Source organism: Condylura cristata, unplaced genomic scaffold (assembly GCF_000260355.1).
Source record: "Condylura cristata isolate star-nosed mole 26May11 unplaced genomic scaffold, ConCri1.0 scaffold00023, whole genome shotgun sequence".
Taxonomy (NCBI): Eukaryota; Metazoa; Chordata; class Mammalia; order Eulipotyphla; family Talpidae; genus Condylura; species Condylura cristata.
The window spans coordinates 5,156,234-5,174,050 of NW_004567124.1; the positions used below are offsets into that span (position 1 = coordinate 5,156,234).

The 17,817-nt window shown below is 36.5% G+C and overlaps 1 protein-coding gene across 1 annotated transcript in view; it reads right to left on the reverse strand.

Moving 5' to 3' along the window:
• Positions 1-17,817, reverse strand: part of IQCH (IQ motif containing H) — a 96,841-nt gene that overhangs the window by 68,470 nt on the left and 10,554 nt on the right. The window contains exons 3-5 of the mRNA XM_004687511.2: positions 16,516-16,599; positions 12,546-12,721; positions 2,437-2,628 (exon numbers count right to left, since the gene is read on the reverse strand). Of these exons, the coding sequence (XP_004687568.1) occupies positions 2,437-2,628; positions 12,546-12,721; positions 16,516-16,599 (452 nt within the window). The remainder of the gene's footprint in view (positions 1-2,436; positions 2,629-12,545; positions 12,722-16,515; positions 16,600-17,817) is intronic.

The window sequence follows — 17,817 nt, forward strand, 5'->3', positions numbered from 1 at the left end:
TTCTGTTTCTCCTAAATCACCTATGTATCTATGCTGATTTTCAAAATGTGATTATAGCTTTTCAGCATTTGCTGTCTCTATGGCAATTTCAAGTCTCAACTGCAAGCAGTCAGATAAGCAGAAAAGAGATATCTGTATATTAGATCCTTTAGTCTACACGAATCATGTCTACATCTAAAACCAATATATGTATAAGAATGCAGGAGAATCTCAAAAACGGTTCAAACTCCCATAAACAGTACTATTTTTAATCTGTTGCCTACTACATACCAATGAGAAAAATCATGGTATCGTGTCATAAACTGCTATGCAAATGATGCTATTTGTAAGTATTAACATAATTTAGTGCTTACAGTCATATTCTCATTTCTAATAATTCTCCCAGAATGGAGTCTTTCTCTGGACTCTTAGCCTGCAGGATAGTCTTTCATCAAGAAGCTGAAATTTTTAATAACCTGCCAGCATATGTTTTGTATGTGCCAGGCTAGGCTTGATGACACAACATCTTCATTATCAAAAGAAACAGGTCTACAAACTGTAATAGGACATTAAAACATGCCTGTGCTCATAAAGTAATGCTTTGATGTCTAAATGTGCACCATTATGATGGTCTTCTGGAACAAAGGAGAATTCTAATCCTAAATTCTCACTAGCTACATTCAGTGGAGATTGCAATTCACTTCCACCTTGAATATGAATTCACTTTGAAGGCAAAAGAATGTCAACAGTCTCTTACAAAAAATAAAAGCATCTCAGAAGTGCTTTTAATTTTTTATTTTATTTGGCTTCTAACTATCTGTGGCTAAGCACAGGTCTCAGCCTGGAAAAAGGTTTCTGAATAATTATTTTTCCCTTGTTATGTTTTATAAAATGATTTGATATTAATTATTCAAGAGTTTCACGTTTAATAATATTAACAATAATGCCAAATAACAACATAGTACAGATTTAAATAATTGAAATTAAATAATGTGCTTCAGGCTTCTAAACACAACTCAGTCAAATGTCAATATTTAAAATATTTTTAAAATTTAAAGCCAAACACTTCAAATTTATGATAGTTTAAGTGTCAACAGAATTCTTTAAATATTTTTGCTTTGGAAGATTGAAGCCAGTAAATACTTTGCACAGTAACACATTTTTTAAATTAAAATGTCATGTTTTCATGGTTTAATCTAAATAGTTTGGCATTAAAAAAGAAAATTTTATGCAATATGAAGTAAAATCTAGTTCAAAGAGAACGTAAGAGAAACCTCTATGGACCTCAAAATTAAATACATTTCCTTGTTTTATTTTTTTCTAGAAGAGTAATTCATTTTGGTATCCTTTAAATAATATGTAAAAAGCTGGTCATGACAGGTACTGCAGTTAGTTTGTTCACTGATGGAGGGGGAAGAAAAGCCCAGAATAGATCATGGGGAGAACAGCAACATTTGTCAAAGGGAACTCTCTCTTCTGACTGTTCTCCAGATTTATTCATCATTTCACTTTCACAAGAATAATGTGGTTCCCTCGTGTGCCCCTCCCTTTCTATCACTTGGGTCTGTAGTAGGAAGCTCAAAGCAGATGCAAATCACTGCACAGCTCACCGCTACTTACATTGGGAGGGAAGGAGTTAGTAAGTGAATTTGCATCTGAATTTACCTAATCAGTTATGCTTTCACCAGGAGGTCAGCCAAAACAGAGATTTGGAATTTTAAAAAAAGCACATCTAGGACTTTGAATGCAAAGTGAGGCTGCTTTTAGAGTAACAGCTTTAATTTTTACATGAAACCATGCCAAATTATTTTTTAAAGTAAGTTGGAAATAGATATGTACCATTTATCCTTCCAACAATATGCGTAGAAAAATCTATACATGTTCACTCAGATGCTAAGACATCTTACCTATTGTTCAGCTTTTGCCAGGAGATTTTCTGGCTGAAATGTATTATTTTCTCAACATCTCACAGGGACCAGCAGTTACATAAATTTCCTTGAATTGTCTTCAAAAACATATGACTGTTGACAGAATGCTATTATACATTAGCTTCCAGGTGACAAGCATTCACTGATAGAATTTCTCGCTCATGATAAAGTACAGCTAGCTTAATAACAACAGTTGTTAGAAGCATATGATCAAGACCTACCTGCAGCAAACAATGAGATTGGTGATGTTATTTGAATATGATAAAAATTGCTTCCTAATTATGGATTATAATCAATATCATAATCAATGTGTAGACATGAACGAAGACTCTCAGAGTCCAAAGAAAGGACATTTAGAATAACCTAATTAATTCCATTCACTTTATAAGCAAGAACTAAGGCCCAAGAAAGTGAAATGACTTGCCTAAGGTCTCAGTACTGGCAGGGGATACAGCTGGGCCCAGAAGAAAGTTCTTTCATCTCCTAACAGTTCACACACACTGGGTTTATGTCAACACTGAATACTCACATGTGCCCACTTCTTGCTCCAGCCTTCTTGGCCATATCTGCGACTTTCCTTTTGGAGCCAGCGGTAGCACTCTAGGTGAGAAGGAACATCACAAAAAGCTGTCCCATTTCCTCCAATCTCAAAGTCCATTTTAAAGAGCCAGCGTTTGATTTCCAGGTGATCAACCACCAGCTGACTCAGCTGTTCTATCACCTGTGGAAACAAGACAAAGCAACTTTTAATACTCTAGCTAGCTCCCTGGATTCCTCCTTATTGTATTAACTAGCAGATATACTTCTCATTGCCTTTGTTGCAAATGTTCTGTTCATCCATTTATCTTTTAGTTATTAAGACAGATTAGAGGAAGTTTTCAGGTTATGTATCTCTGATGGGAAGGAACCAGTAGCCAATGAGATCAAAGACTTATTAAAGTAGAATCTTATTTATGAGTGATTTTGAAATTATCATTTTGCTGGCTTTGGAAGGCAAAAGAATCCTTGAATTTCTGTAATTGCATCTGAGTTTTGTTTTCAGGGTATTATGTGTTTATATATTGAAACTTCAAGTGATTTTTTAAAAGAGTTATGGGCCTTCATGCTTAGTGAAATAAGCCAGAAAGAAAAAGAAAATACTGGATGCTTTCACACATAGCATGAGTATAAAGGACCAGGGGGAAAATAATAATGATAATAATGAAAACCAGAGACATTTTATAGGGGTGGAGTGGGGAATGGAATCCAAAATGGGGGGGAGGGGGAGAGGGGAAGTGCACTGGACTGTGGTGATGGCACAAGGGTGATTTGGTGATGGGAAGCCCACGGGGATTACAACTGAGATGGGAAAAAGCACAAAATGATGTAAAAATAAACATTATATTATTTAAAAAAAAAGTTATGGGTTTGAAACATAAGAGATTTGGATTTTGCTGAACTTTTAAGTACTCTACCTTCTAAAACCTTTGATTTTTTCCCTCATTAATGTGCATGAGATATATTTATTTAGCTGACCTAGTATTACTATATCACATGTACAGTATGAACAAGACAGATAAAGGAGAGAAAGTAGTTATGAAAGTAACTTTTCTAGAATACATATTATCCTGTCTTTTCCCAGAAACAACATTCATTCTCTCATGAACAAGGCATTATCACATGGAAGCTTAAGGGGTAGGGATACAAGCTTTAATATAAACATGATGATGGTGGTGATGATATTTAATATTGCTGAATTCTCAGTAGCAGCCAACCAGGTCTTTAACTAAACTCCTTACTTGAGTTTTCACATGTAATGCTCACAAAATGTCCTATGGTGGGCACTCTTATTGCTCCATTTTATATACAAATAAAAGGAAACTCAGCAAAATTTAAGAACTTGTCCATGATCACACAGTATTGAGGGGCAGAGCAGGGATCTACCTAGATTGCTATGGCTCCAAAACCCATGCTCATTCCCTCTCCAGTAGGTTGTCTGTTTCAACCTGCAGAAAGATGGAGGAGAAAGGTGAGGCAGAGAAAGGAGTCGGAAAAGAAGAAAGAGATGCAGTCAATAAGCCATTAGGGGTAAGTCTGAACAAAAGTCTATAGCAAGATTACTTCATTATAAGTAGTATTGTCCTAGTAGAGCCTTGGAGAAAAAGAACTCATTAGAACACAAAATGATTTTTTTTTTGGTTTGGCCTTTTTAATCAGACTTTCTAGTCTATATTTCCCCAAAAGAAATAAAACAGTACAAACATGCTCTCTTCCTGAGCCTGCCCCATGTTCCTCCTGGCTATGGTCTTCTGTACTGAAGAAGGGCCCTGCAACAATCCTTTTCTGACAACCTTTTGCTCATCAAGGTCAATATTTATTTATTTCACAGTGTGAAAGGAATCAAAGATTGTAGTTCTACAGAAGTCTGGAGCTGGAAGATTAAAGTTTGTTTTGATTAAAGGCACAATCTGCTCTCTTGAGTTGTGTCTTTTAGCAAATCTTTCTGGGGATGTTATAGTATACAGCAGCATGGAAGTGATATCAAAATGGGTGCACTTGGGATTCCTAGCAGCCCTATGCAGCCATGAGGTATTCAATTAGGGTGAAAATGGAATTGTCTTAGTTCCCTAATTATCAAGTGGTGTCTGTGGATAATTTGGGTGTTTAAATGACAAGTACTCTGGTCTATATACCATATGGCCATGAGCACAGCCTAGGAAGGTTTTTGAATGTGCCTTCCAAAGTTACATGCATTTCCCTTTGAGGTTGTATTAAGAGCATAGAATCTATACTTAATTGTATTTTGCTGTGCTATGATCATACATTGCAGGAGTAGAAATGCTCTTTGGCATGTTGATATCCAATAAAATTCCTCTTCCAATGTAACAAAAGATGCCTGGTACAACATTTTTCATTGTATATTTGGAGGTTTCAACTGCTAACAGAATTATTATCAGTTTCTTCAAATCCTATTATTTGTTGCTTCTGAGAATCCTATAAATGGGTGTCTGTTGATGGATCCCCTACAGTAATGAAAAGGATCAATGCTATTGTAAAGACTGCACCACTGGAAAGAATTATGTCCTATCTTTAAGTGAAAATTGAACAGTGCTTTAAAATAGCATTGCCATTTTTGATTATTTAACCAAAGCTGTCAATATTTCATATGGAGCACATGCCAGAAAAAGATCTTGTGTGTTTACTTTATGGCTCAAAACAGGAAATGCTCACTGTGCTCATGCTAGATTTCTTTTTTTAAGTAAATAACTTTAATCAGAAAACCTAATGACTTTATGCTATTTCCAAACATTTATCATTTTTTTTTGTTTGTGCCTCCTTGTTTAAAAGATGTAATATATATTTTAATTGCCATTCATTTTATATTGGTGTAGAGTAAATTAGAAAAATGACTACTACTAAAATCCAACTGATAGCCAGGAATATTTATTAACTTAAGTTAAAATAATTACATCTTTCACCAGCTTTAAGTTTATGATGCACATCAGTAAAAAGTCAGTGTTATTGATTCATCACCATCTGCAAATTCAAAATGCTGACCCACTCAGATAGATTAGGTAGGGTATTCATGATCTGGAGAAATCTCAATGGAGTACTTCAATTCTTGATGGCTTCAGATATATATTTTCCAAACAGAGTAGAACTCAGTTATAACTTGGTTTATTGGCACGTAGTTTGTTCGTGCCATAGGGGAAATAATATCCCCCAGTTCTGATTTGTCTATAAGGAAAATTTTAATCCTGCTTCTTAACACAAACATTAGAGGGAGATTTGCTTCATTAAAAGCTCCTGTATCTTTAGCCACAATCAACATATGAAGCTCTAAAACATCTCATAACAAAGACTGCCTGAGTTCTCATCATTGAAGATGAAAGCAAGACATAAATACTGCACATGCATTTTAAAGTTTTGAAGATTGTTTAATGGCATGTATACATGTAAAATTAACTTTATTTTAAAGAAATGGATTTCACTTGTATTAGGTCTATCCACCCAGTGTTCTGCTGGGAAGTAGAATCAAGCAGTCTACAGTGCTATCTTTATATCCTGGTGGAGGCTAAAGACAGGGAAGTGATACACCAACCCAGGGGAGCTTCCTTCGTGCATTCCTATTAAAATTACCTGTACCTTTTCAAGGCCCTGCCACCTTTAAGGTCTACTTCCTTCCTGAGCCCATGTATTTCCCAAGAAGCACTCTAACCAAAGCTTTGGGGCAAGTAAATAAACTAATCACATCTTCCAACAAGTCTCCAAAGAATATGATTTGTTGAAGGATTTGACTTTGGGTATCATGTACAGGCAACTGACAAATAAGAGGATCCCTAAACATGGTCCTTCACAAACTACCTCAGGTGTCCTGTTCGTTGGACTCCAAAGAAGTAGGTAGCTGAGATTATTTGTATTTGGCTTAGAGTAATGGTCAAGAGATATGCTGAAACAGAAGTTAGGAAATGTTAACAGCCATTTGTCTTTTTATTTTCTTTATTGTGAAAAAAGATAGCAGTTAAGTGGGAGAAGAACACTTGCCCAAGCCAAGATCACTTCTACTATTTAGGGACCTAACTATCTGCAAGACAGATGCACAACCACAAACCCAGTGCAAGGCAGAATCCAGAAGCAAATAGTTTTATGCTTGAAGCCATTTCACTTCCCTTTTCTGAGATTTCCCCCTTCTCTTTCTGGCTCCTTCCTGAGGAGCCAAATCCTGGAGTTTTACAAACCAGACTTGCACAAGTCTCAGGGCCCATGAACTGATCCATATAGCAGGTGACTATATTCACAGGCTCTTCAATACCTTAATCCATTTGTAAATATTTGGGGATATTATACAGTAGGAAGATACTTTAAAATATGAAGTAGATCGCATCAAATCAAGTATTCCACATATTATTCACTGGGTAGAACAGCTTCAGAAAACCTGAAGCTCCAGCAAGGTGAAGAGAATGGGAACTCTTTGGAGAGCCTTCCTTGTCTACCAACATACCTGCTGTCGCGTATAGACATCATATACTCCAGGCGGGACTGGCACGCTGGCACTTTCAAAGACCCGTTTACTTCCGGACTTGGTACTATAGAGATGAGCTAGTTCAGGTTCCGGGCCGAGAATGGGTATATCTAACATATCTGCCACGGCCAAATCATCTCTGTGGACAAGGCCGCTGACAATATAGGCCTCTTTTCCGCAGATGAGATTTTTTATTCTTTTGATTGCCTTGGGACTGTACATCAGAAGAGTGGCCAGGCACATGTGATGCTTCTGGAGGAAGATCATATTATTCTTGTTAAAAAGTGTTCTTTTTCTTGTCCATATACCTCATTTATAATGTTGTACACAATAAATGTATTATTAATAGCAAGCTAGGTTATGACCTATCCTGTTGTTTAGCAGTTTAAATTGATAAAAGCTGTTGGGGTGAGGCTCCATAATCGCTCACATCTTTAGTGTGTTGGAAATAGGCTCACTGGGAATAGAACTAATTACTACACATCTGTATTTATTTGATCCACGTGGAATTATCCTTCTGTCAGAAGGAAAAGAAGCTGGCGGCCTTTGGATAATAGTGATTCATCTCTGCAACACTTCTGGCATGGTTTAACACTAAAGCATCTGGAAAATCAATACAAAAAAATGAAGAAAAAAGTCCCATAGTATTCTTCACTGTACTGGACTCCTAACCTGGCAACTCTTTAAGTGATTCTATAGAAAAAAGGGACTTGACTTGATGCTGTCTTTCCAAAGTTCTATCGCAAAGTCAATTTCAGTAAATGTATATTTTATAATGTTATGGTTCTTAACCAGCACTCTGGAAAGAATTTATAAATGAAACATTTGAAAATTTCATCAAGGCTCTAATTCATTTTCTAATGGAAAATTTTTCAGTAATTATTTGGACACAACTGGGCAATGCATTGCGACTGTCTCATTTAATAAGATAAGTAATTCTGCCATGTCGAATAAAGGCAGAAGACAGAGTCAGATGATCAGCACACCCCAGAGTGAATGCAACCATGTTTCAGCCTCCAAAGAGGGAGGACACAGATGAGTAAAGTTAGCACGTAACTAATAGAAGGCAGAGAAGGGCCATAAAGACCTACAGGGGGCTTCAGAGGCATGGAAGAGGGAGGCAAAAGCACGGGCTAGTGAGGACAGCTGAAAGGCAAATGATTCACTTCTCTTTGGGTCTCAGTCTCCTCATCTCTTAACTGAGTTGTTGTGAGGTTTAAATGAGATAATGCATATAAAGCTTTGAACATAAATAAGAACTTATGAATGCAAGTAAATGTTATTGTGAAAGAGATTACAGTTGAAGTGAATTTTGAAGGATTTTTATCAGGTGAAAATGAGCATGGAAAAGACAGTGGCCAAGGATGGCATATAAAAATCCAAGCTTGTGTTAATTTCTTCTGAAGAAGAGGACAGCATCATACATGAGAAAGTGCTGGGTTTGGAAGTCAAACAGTTCTGGCTTTGAATCCAGCTCTATCACTTATGTAAGTGTCCCAAACTTAGGCAAATGGCAGACATCTTAAGCCTAAGTTTCTCCATCTGTTAAATGGGAATAAAAATAGTCATTTGCTGGATTGCTGTAAGCATGAAATAAAGCCCATGAATGTAATACACATATTAAATTGCACAGCACAAAGTTGATATTCAATAAATGGTAGTGGTTATTATAGGAACTTTTTAACAATAAAATATGTTAGAAATATCATGCAAATAATATAATGCAAAGTGTCAAATTCTTAAGGAAGTTCAAGGGAATTTACAGACTAATGTCTCCTTTCCCAATTCTAGTCACAATGGCATAACAAGGTAGATAATGCTGAACAATTTTGGGGGGATTCAATTGCCCCCCAGTCTGCAAACTGTGTTGGGAGGGTATGGTTACTGAGTATGGGAGAAAGAGAGGGAGGAGAGCTCCTAGATTTCAGTCCTACCTGAAATAGTAACTTGGAAGGTGATTTAGAAAACTTGATCTTTCTGAGTCCCAGTTGCTAAAATTCAAATGAGAGGTTGGACTAGAGTCTCTAGGGTCCTTCCTGCTCTGAAATAATTTCCCCTTCAAAACCAGGGCTCTTTTGGGCATAGCATTTCATGGATACAGAATTTCTGCTTGGGATGTTGAAAAAGTTGAAAGTAGAAAGTCTGATATTTGACCAACAATGTAAATGTACTTAATACCACAAAACTTTACATTTGAAGTGGTTAAAGTAGTAAATTTTATGTGATGTACATATTATTCTGACAAGAATAGCTTCTCTGAGAATTTTTGTGATTTGCCCTACTGGTCTTTTTCTCTAGAATAAGTGTCCTAGTCCAGACTGCTTAGGTCATCACAATATAGTTTTTTATCATCTACTTTGAATCTAGGAAGCCCCAATGTTCTGTTAGAAAATGGCCAGAAATAGCACCTCCTGAGTGTGTGTTCACTGTCTTTCCTCCTTGTTCAGTTTACTCGTTTCACCATAAATTATTACAGAGAGGAAATGGGAAAAAATGGAAATGTCTGTGTAAACTAATCACTCCAATGACAGACTATCAAGTGGGCTTTTCAAGGTCTCTGAAAGAGGATTTCAAGGTGGCAATCCTCTCATGTTAAGTTTATAAGTCAGAGCATTTTGACATGCACTGTCCCATTTGATCCATACAACACTATACTAGTGAACAGCCTCACTTTGGGAGAGGAGGAAATGGGTTCAAGTGATTTTCCCAAAGTCACAAATGAGTAAAAGCACACAGGTGGAATTCAAGTTCAGTATTTGTACAGCAGTCATACTGCAGTTGCCAAAGTTTCTCTCATTTGATAGACTGAGTTGTGAAGGACTAGTGGGTTCAGGAGGTGTGACAAGGGGACCTCAGATCCTGCAGTAGAATCTAATGTTTAAGTTCTGAGTACATCTCCAGCTAAGGTGGGTGTCTGTCTCTTCTAGGTTTGCTTATCTCCTTTGCAAGTACACTACCCGCCTCTATAGTCATCTGTGGGATGCTTTATTTTTCCAGGAAAGATGATATTATAGTACTTTCTCTAATAAAGATCAAATGTGAGTGAATGATGATAGAGGACATATTACTGACCACAGGTCTTATGTGATCATTTAGAGAAAACAAATATCATCAAATCCAAGTTTAACACAGATGACAAAAATTTAAAATATTCTGAATTCCCTAGTATTATAACTACTTTTATCACTAGTTTGTTGCTGTTGTTGTCGACCTGAGACAAAAGTAGTAACCTAAGATGTCTTCATAACATTAGAATGTTCAAAAGTAGATAGGATAACTTTATGACAGCAATTTTTACCCTTACAAATTCAAGCATTCTGTAGTAACTTGGAGAAATATACCAAGAAACTTTTGGCATGTTTTTAAAAAAATTCCCCAAAGTCATCCATCTGAATGAAAATCAACACTGATACAATTATTCATTAAAAAGAAATAAAGCAATAAGTAAAAATGAATAGGAACTAATTTCAAAGTGAGTTTAATTTTTGTATTTTAAAAAGTTGATTGACTATAAGTGATTACTTACACAAATAATTTAAACTGAGAATTAAGTGCTTAAATATTCCTTACTTGTTTCTACTCACAATGCAAACCTAACTTCTAAATGTAATCCAGTGTACCTATGAGTGCAACCTGCTTATCACTATGAAAGTTGAAGACCAGTAAGGATACTTTTCTCAGGGAATAGAACTATACAGTTGGAAAGGACTTTGACAGGATCTAACCCATCACCTCATTTTAATGATGAAGAACAGAGGACCAGAGAGTTTAAAAGAGCATGTCCAAGGTCACACGGTCCTTCAAGAGCAAAACAGGCATTCCAATTCATAATAGTGTTCTAAGGCCTGACATATTTTGGTACTCATTCCCACTAAATGCTTTGGACTAGAATATAAGTCTTGATTTCCTGAACCATTGACAGAGTTGATAATTTCTGTTTTGTTGTGATGTGCTGAGGATCATATGAGAACATAATGGCTGAACATTTAAAAAATGTTAGCTCATTCACTTTTTTTCTCCCGACTTTAGTCTCTTCCTCTGATTCCATGTGCATCAATATACACTAGCATTTCAGATGTGCAGAAACTCCTTAGTACGAGTAGACTTTCGCTCTCATTTCTGGCTGGAGAAAAATCAGGAAATGAACTATATACTAATAATAGTTTATTTATTTCCTTGTATCTTAATGCCTGTGGTAACTCTGGGGAAGAATATTTGGAGGTTCCCAAAGTTACAAGTAAGTGGTGATGGTTTGTCCCCTGCCCTTGCTTCCCTCTTCCGCAGTCAAATGGTACCAATGAAGTAGAGCCCACAGCGAGCTTTGGGGAAAGAATGAGGTATACTGTTATGAAAAAAATAGTCTTCATCTGGATACAAGAAAGAAAGACCTATTTAATGACAATTCGCTGAGTATAACTAGCAAAGTAAAAGTGCTATAGCAACCTCCCCATTCCTGACAGACCTTTTCACAGCACTATTATTTCTCTCCAGCCCCCATTTTTTTGGGGGTGGGATCAAATCATGGTGCATTTGAAGTTTTAATGGGTACTGACACAGTACATTGGTAATTCCTACTCAAGCGGACAATCACTTTCTTTTTTTTTTCTTTAAGTATTTATTTAATATTTATGCATACAGAACTGGGTACAGGCCAGAGGTACTGGGGCAGTGAGAGGTTTCATCTGAGACAGAGTGGGGAGCAGAATAGGCAGACTGACGTAGTACACTGCTGAGAGGAGCAGTGGGCGAGACAGGAGAGGTCTGCTGCGCCATGTGGGTCAGCTCCCTGGCCGGGAATCAAACACATGCCAAAGTGGCTGCAGCTCGCTTTCTAGTGCTGTCCTTTAACCCGTTGCACCACTGGGAAAGGCCTCAGGCAATCACTTTCTCGGGCAACAAAGTTGACTTTGACCAGTTTTAAAGAGATTCTATCTTTATCAGCAAATTCAGAACCCAAAACTCTTAAAATTTCATAGTCTACTGAGTTTTAAATGTTGATTGTTTGTCATGGAAAGTTTAAATTCTTGTTAAAATACAGAAGACTTAATTTCAAGTCATCTCTTCCATGCCTTATTCAAGAACACTGGACCCATAAATTTCCCAAAATTTCTTACCTCAGGATAGGATTCCACTCAGAATTGACCCCATTCATTAAAATCAGTACAAGTTTAAGAAAATTGATGTTTTGAACGTGATATGGTAAATTCCCCTGAGAGGGGAAAATCATGGAATAAAGAGATACCAGAAACAGCGAAATCAGGGAGGGACCCTGGGCTGGACTCTGTCCCTAACTAGCTTTGTGACCAGGGGCAGACCTAGCCTTTCTCTGCTTTGGTGTCCTCCACATAGACTAAGAAAAAGGAGCCACCGATGTTATAAATCCACCTACTTGATGGTACCACCCAATAACTGCAATTAGGTTTCAGCTACAGAGAAACTGGGCAGGGACAGCCAACTAAGTCTGAAAGTTAAATTGGGATATTTATTTCCTATAGTCCAACTAGTAGTCTAATCAGTAAAGCTGTTAAACTTGCAATAATATTTCACTGATGTGTACCAGAGCATTGAAAGTTATAAAATTTCCAATTTAATTTTACTGCATCCCTGAAGCCATAGTAATTAGAAGACAAACTCACAGTGAAGAAGTTTACAGCTTCGGGGGTGATAATTTTGAACCTGTCCTGCAGGTCACTTCTGTCCTCAGGGTTTCCTGATTTGACAGCTGCCCGTAGACTCAAGATTTGATGATAGTACATCAGTAAATCTTCATTCATATGATGGGAACAGATGTAGATGACACTCACATTGGCATCTAAAAAACAACAGGCACAATGTTAATTACTGGTATAAAGGTAAATGACACTGTGAACTCAGGCACTGGATTAATGTTATTCAGCTTAAGATATCAGAAGATATGTATTTTCAAATATCAGAAAATAAATATATGAAGTTAATTTAGATTGCTTTCATACAAATCTTAGCAATTTAACCCTATTTTTTGCATTTTAGCATTTCTCTAAAGAAAAGACAATATCACCTCTGAAAAAATAGAGACAATGATTCCTTCAGAAGGAGGAATCATGTGAGGTACCATGAAATACTTTCAAATAATACATAGGAATTCAGCCCCACAACTCCCATTAACATCAATGGGAATTGCATACTGTTTTAAAAATTTATCCCATTAACTTCAGTAAATTATGAAACAGAGCTATTAACTTTAGAAAGCTGATGGAATTGCAATTTCTTCTTCTGCCTGGACTTGGCAGGGCCAATTCAGGGAATGTCCTGTCCAAATAAATGGTCTGATTATGACCATAGTAATGTTTATTTCAAGAAGCCAACCTTTTCCTTGTTCCATTCCCAAAGAAGACTACATCACTTAAATAGAACATCTAGTGATTCTTGGTTTAAAGGAAACACTGTCTTAATTTAACTGTTCTCTCTCTTATTATGTGCATAGAAAGAAACCCTAATTAAATATCCCATCTAAAGGGAATAGTGAGATAGGATTACCCACTCCAGGCTGCAGAGTATCTTAGCAAGTATGGGCAGAAAATCAGCAGCCAGTGGAGTCATTCATTCATTCATTTATAAAGTAACCAACTGATTGGTTGGGGTAAAACACTTGGCTAGACATGGAGGGAAATACAGGCCTCCAAGCAACTGAGAGCTGCCATGAGGAGCAGCCGTTTCACATGGACAAATGGTTGTAAAATGTGATGGTGAATAGTAGGCACCCTGAAGCATGCAGCTCAAGTGCCTTCAGAAGGTTAGAGGAGGGAGTGCTGTAAAATGTTGCTTCAGTCAGGAAGGGTTGAGAGGGGATTTCAAGACTCCTCTGTTCAGTTTGGCAGAGTATACAGAGCATCAATTAAATACTAGCTCATCTGCCTCAGGACTCTGAGCATATTATTTTATCTTTCGAGGTATTAGTTTATTCCTCTATACGATGGGGAGTATCTCACTTGGGGCACAGAATTTTGGACAGTATTACATGAAAAAATATCCACAAAGCAATTTCTGGTACATAGTAGGTGTTCAACAAATAGTTGAGCACACATATACCCACGGCCCATGCTGACAAACTGACTCCCTGCCGACTCCACCCACATCTGACTCAACACCACGAAGTGGTATCCTGAATTGTTCCATCTTGTTTAAAGGCAAGGTGGGTACTCTGTTAGATTTCCCGAAAGCTCATACATGTAGAGTATGCAGGGGCTACTCAATAATTACTTGTGGGTAGTTGGGAGGGAGGAAGTAATCTGAGAGAATGAAGACATCAGGAAGGTGGAAAGTCTCACAGAAAGTAGTGAGATCCAGGAAGCGCAGCAACCCCCACCTCCTGAGTCAAGCATCTTGAGACTAGAAGCAAAGTCCTCAGAGCAAGCCCAGGGTAGGTACTCCCAAAATGCACATGGTAAGTGCCTCCTTTTTAAATTTTTGAAATTAAATTGCCACAGAAGCCTGAAAATAAATTAGTAAAATAGATTTATTTACAAATACATTTAATAAATAACTTGTATCCGATTGTTGAATGATCAAATTAGCTATGTCAAGTCTTGTATTTTCAAGAAGAAACTAGTGTACTACCAAACTAGTGGTTTTTAATATCAAACTAATTTATTTTAAGTATAACAAAAAGGGACACATATACAAAACAATGAAAATAACTAAAGTCTCTATAACCTTTACTATGGAGAAAATACATTTTTCTTCAGAGAAAATCTAGTGTACACATGATAACAAATCACATTACTGTTTCCCTTTCTTGTTCATTTCTGGCAAAGGAAGACACATCATTGACACTAACATCCAATATCTGTGTGGTTTGATCATGAATTTACCGAAGTTCAAAATTAATTGACAGGCAGATTTGGAAAGGAATTTGTATCAAGCTGAAGGGTGATTTGATTGCCAGTTAACAATATCAGATTTTCTCGGACTTCACTCATCTTGGAACTGCAAATCCTAGCCATGACTGTTTCCCTCTGACCCAGACTTTACAGCCAGTATCTGGATGACAAGTCTCACCAATATAATTCCATTCTTTTTTTTCTCTGGAAAAGCAGGAAACTCAACAACTTTGCTAGGAATTCATGCGATTCATAAAATGAGACAATCATTTGTTCTTCTGCAAGATGATTACTAGTTTTCCTAGTTTCTCCATATATTTACTTTATAAACAAGTAATTTTCTACTAACTACTACTTCTAAACTTTCACTGCTCCTCTTGAAGAAGATTTAGAATTGCATTGCTGTCCTAAAGATAGTGGACCAGGGAAAAACATTTGGTTCACAATTTCTCAGAGACATTCATGTTAACAAAATTTTCCACTGCAGGTAGACATGGACTGAATTCTTGAATTATTTAAAACAGAAGCCTAACATTTGCAAGTCTTTCCCAATAATGAGATCATTTTGTAAAGAAATTCTTTGGTGATGGTTTGTACTATATATAGAAGAGTATATAAAAAGCTGAAGAAAAAAATTAATTCTAATAAATTAGAGCAAAGTCTGCCCTCTGCTGCACTTCAGTGGTTTCCACCCAGTCAGGTTTTTAGTTGAAATAGCTCAGCACTAACAAATCAATCTTAAGTCATTAAAAAAATTTTTTGTAATGCTGAAAAACAATATTATGCCTAGATAATAGATTAAAGCAATTACACTATTATTATTTTAGGACACTGTAAATTTCTAGTACTGATGTATTTTTGTTACCAAATGGCATTTATAAAATAATAATGATGCTGAAATATATATGAATCATGTAAAGTATGTCATTCCAGGGATCCAGCTAAGTTGGTCATTGATAATTTAAAATTCTTTCTTGTTTAGCTTAAATAAGGGCCAAAGCAATTATATTTTAACAAAACAAAGACCTTTTTATTTGGTAACTAATAAAGATCTAGTTCTTGTTTAACCCTGAATATTTGGCCAGTGCCTCCCACATTAATTTCGTGTTATTGCTTAGCCTTTGCGACCTCTACTCTTTCTTCCTAACCTGACCCTTGCCTTTTCTCCTGGCCTCAGATGGGTGTCTGATTTGGAACTGACCAAACCAGTCCTAGAACTTGACTTTTATTAATAATTATCTGTCACCTAAGGACTGGATTACTGAGAATTCCCTCCACAAGCACCTCTTATTCCTAATAGCTAAATGATATGTATTTATGTAAAAGCTTTTAAAACTCTTTTTAAATTTTCCTCTTATTTTCACAATGAAACTTTGATGGTTTTTCCTTTTTTAGCAGCAAGTTCTATTCTTTCCCCAGAGAATAGACAATATCAACAAATAGAAAATGCTCACTTCACTCACTGCAAGAGTCAGTAAATTGAGAAGATTTGAGGCAATAGGAAAGAAATTCTTATTCAAACCTGCCATAAAGAGAATTCAGAAAATGACCCAAGTAAATTGGTTCAACATGTCATTTAGAAAAATTGAAATTGACTTCACTATAAATCTCTTCTTTAAAACAAAGCATACAATTGCCTCGCAAGTAGATTTAGAAATCCAGGCTTTTTCCTTGCAGAGGAAAACAATTAACATTTTATCAACATCCGTATTTCAAAAAGTCATTTGTGCGAAAGTGTTTACTGTACCTGAGATGTCACACAGTCTCCCCAGTTGCATGTTCTGCTGTGTGTTGAAGTCAGCAATGTTTTGTCGCATTGGCTGGGCATATCCTAAAAGGTAAACAAAGTGTCAAGACCCTGAAAGAGCAAGTCAGTATGGCAAAGCAGCACAGTAGGGTAACAGAGTGTCACAGACCACCTTTCCAGGAAGGAATTTTCTCTGAAGCCTCTTGCAGAAACAATCTAACTCCTAAGAATGAGCTCCTTGCTTTGCAGGGGAGTAAGCATTATTCTGGAAGATGTGCTAAGCAGCATATTCTCAACAGAGAGGTTCATATTTTTCAGCACCAGCCATGCGGCTAGGAATGAAGATCATGAAAACATGGAGAAATTTCTGACACCTAACAGGAATGTTCACAAGCACATATAAAAGAATATTATGCTTAGGATTAAAAACAAAACAAAACATGGTTTGGCCTTTTAATTTAAGTGTCCTATGTAGTATTTCGAAGATGTGTCTTAGAACTATTCTAAATTGACATACTTCCTGCTGTCAGAAATATGTATTTAAATAATTTTCAGTACTGAAGAAATATGCTTTCACGCACACCATCGAAGAAGTTTTAGTTGTTAAAGAGCAATAAGGACATTGCAATGAATGTAGTACTTTATCGGCACTCACCAAAGCCCTGAAATTAGCCTTCATGTCTGTTGGGAACAGAGCAGAAGGAAAACACACGTGGGTGACTATTGTCCAAAAATCTTCCACAAAAGAAATAACAGCAGCAACTCTTCTTGTTGGTATTTCAGGGATTAACAATATGTTAAGTGAAATAAAGCATGAATTTAAAAGGCATGCATACTCACAAGCAGGTACAATTGCTTATATGAAACTCAGCAAGTGTAGGTGCAACTTTTTTTTTTTTAAATAAAATTGCTTTTCACGTTTTGAAGAGATGCTTCAATGCCTCCTTGTGGTTAGTGAGCCCAAACACATGTTTCAAGTTAAACTGCTATAGACAAAGTGATTTTAAATACTACATCTTTGCAATGTGACACAGATTTCCTTTTCAGCAGAAGGAAAACTATAGCAATTCAGGCAACAGGGCTTCAGATCAAATGAACTCTGATAATTGGCTCTTTGCTTTGATGTCAGTGTTTAAACACTAGACAACGTCTGGAAATTAAATGAGTTTACAATTCATCTAAAAGTCTCCCCTTTGCTTTATGCAGATGAACTGAAAAACTAGAGAGGCAGAGGACAAATGGGTTGTTTAAATTATTTTTGAAAAACTATTAATTTCTAAAATAATTTGGGAATCATCTCAC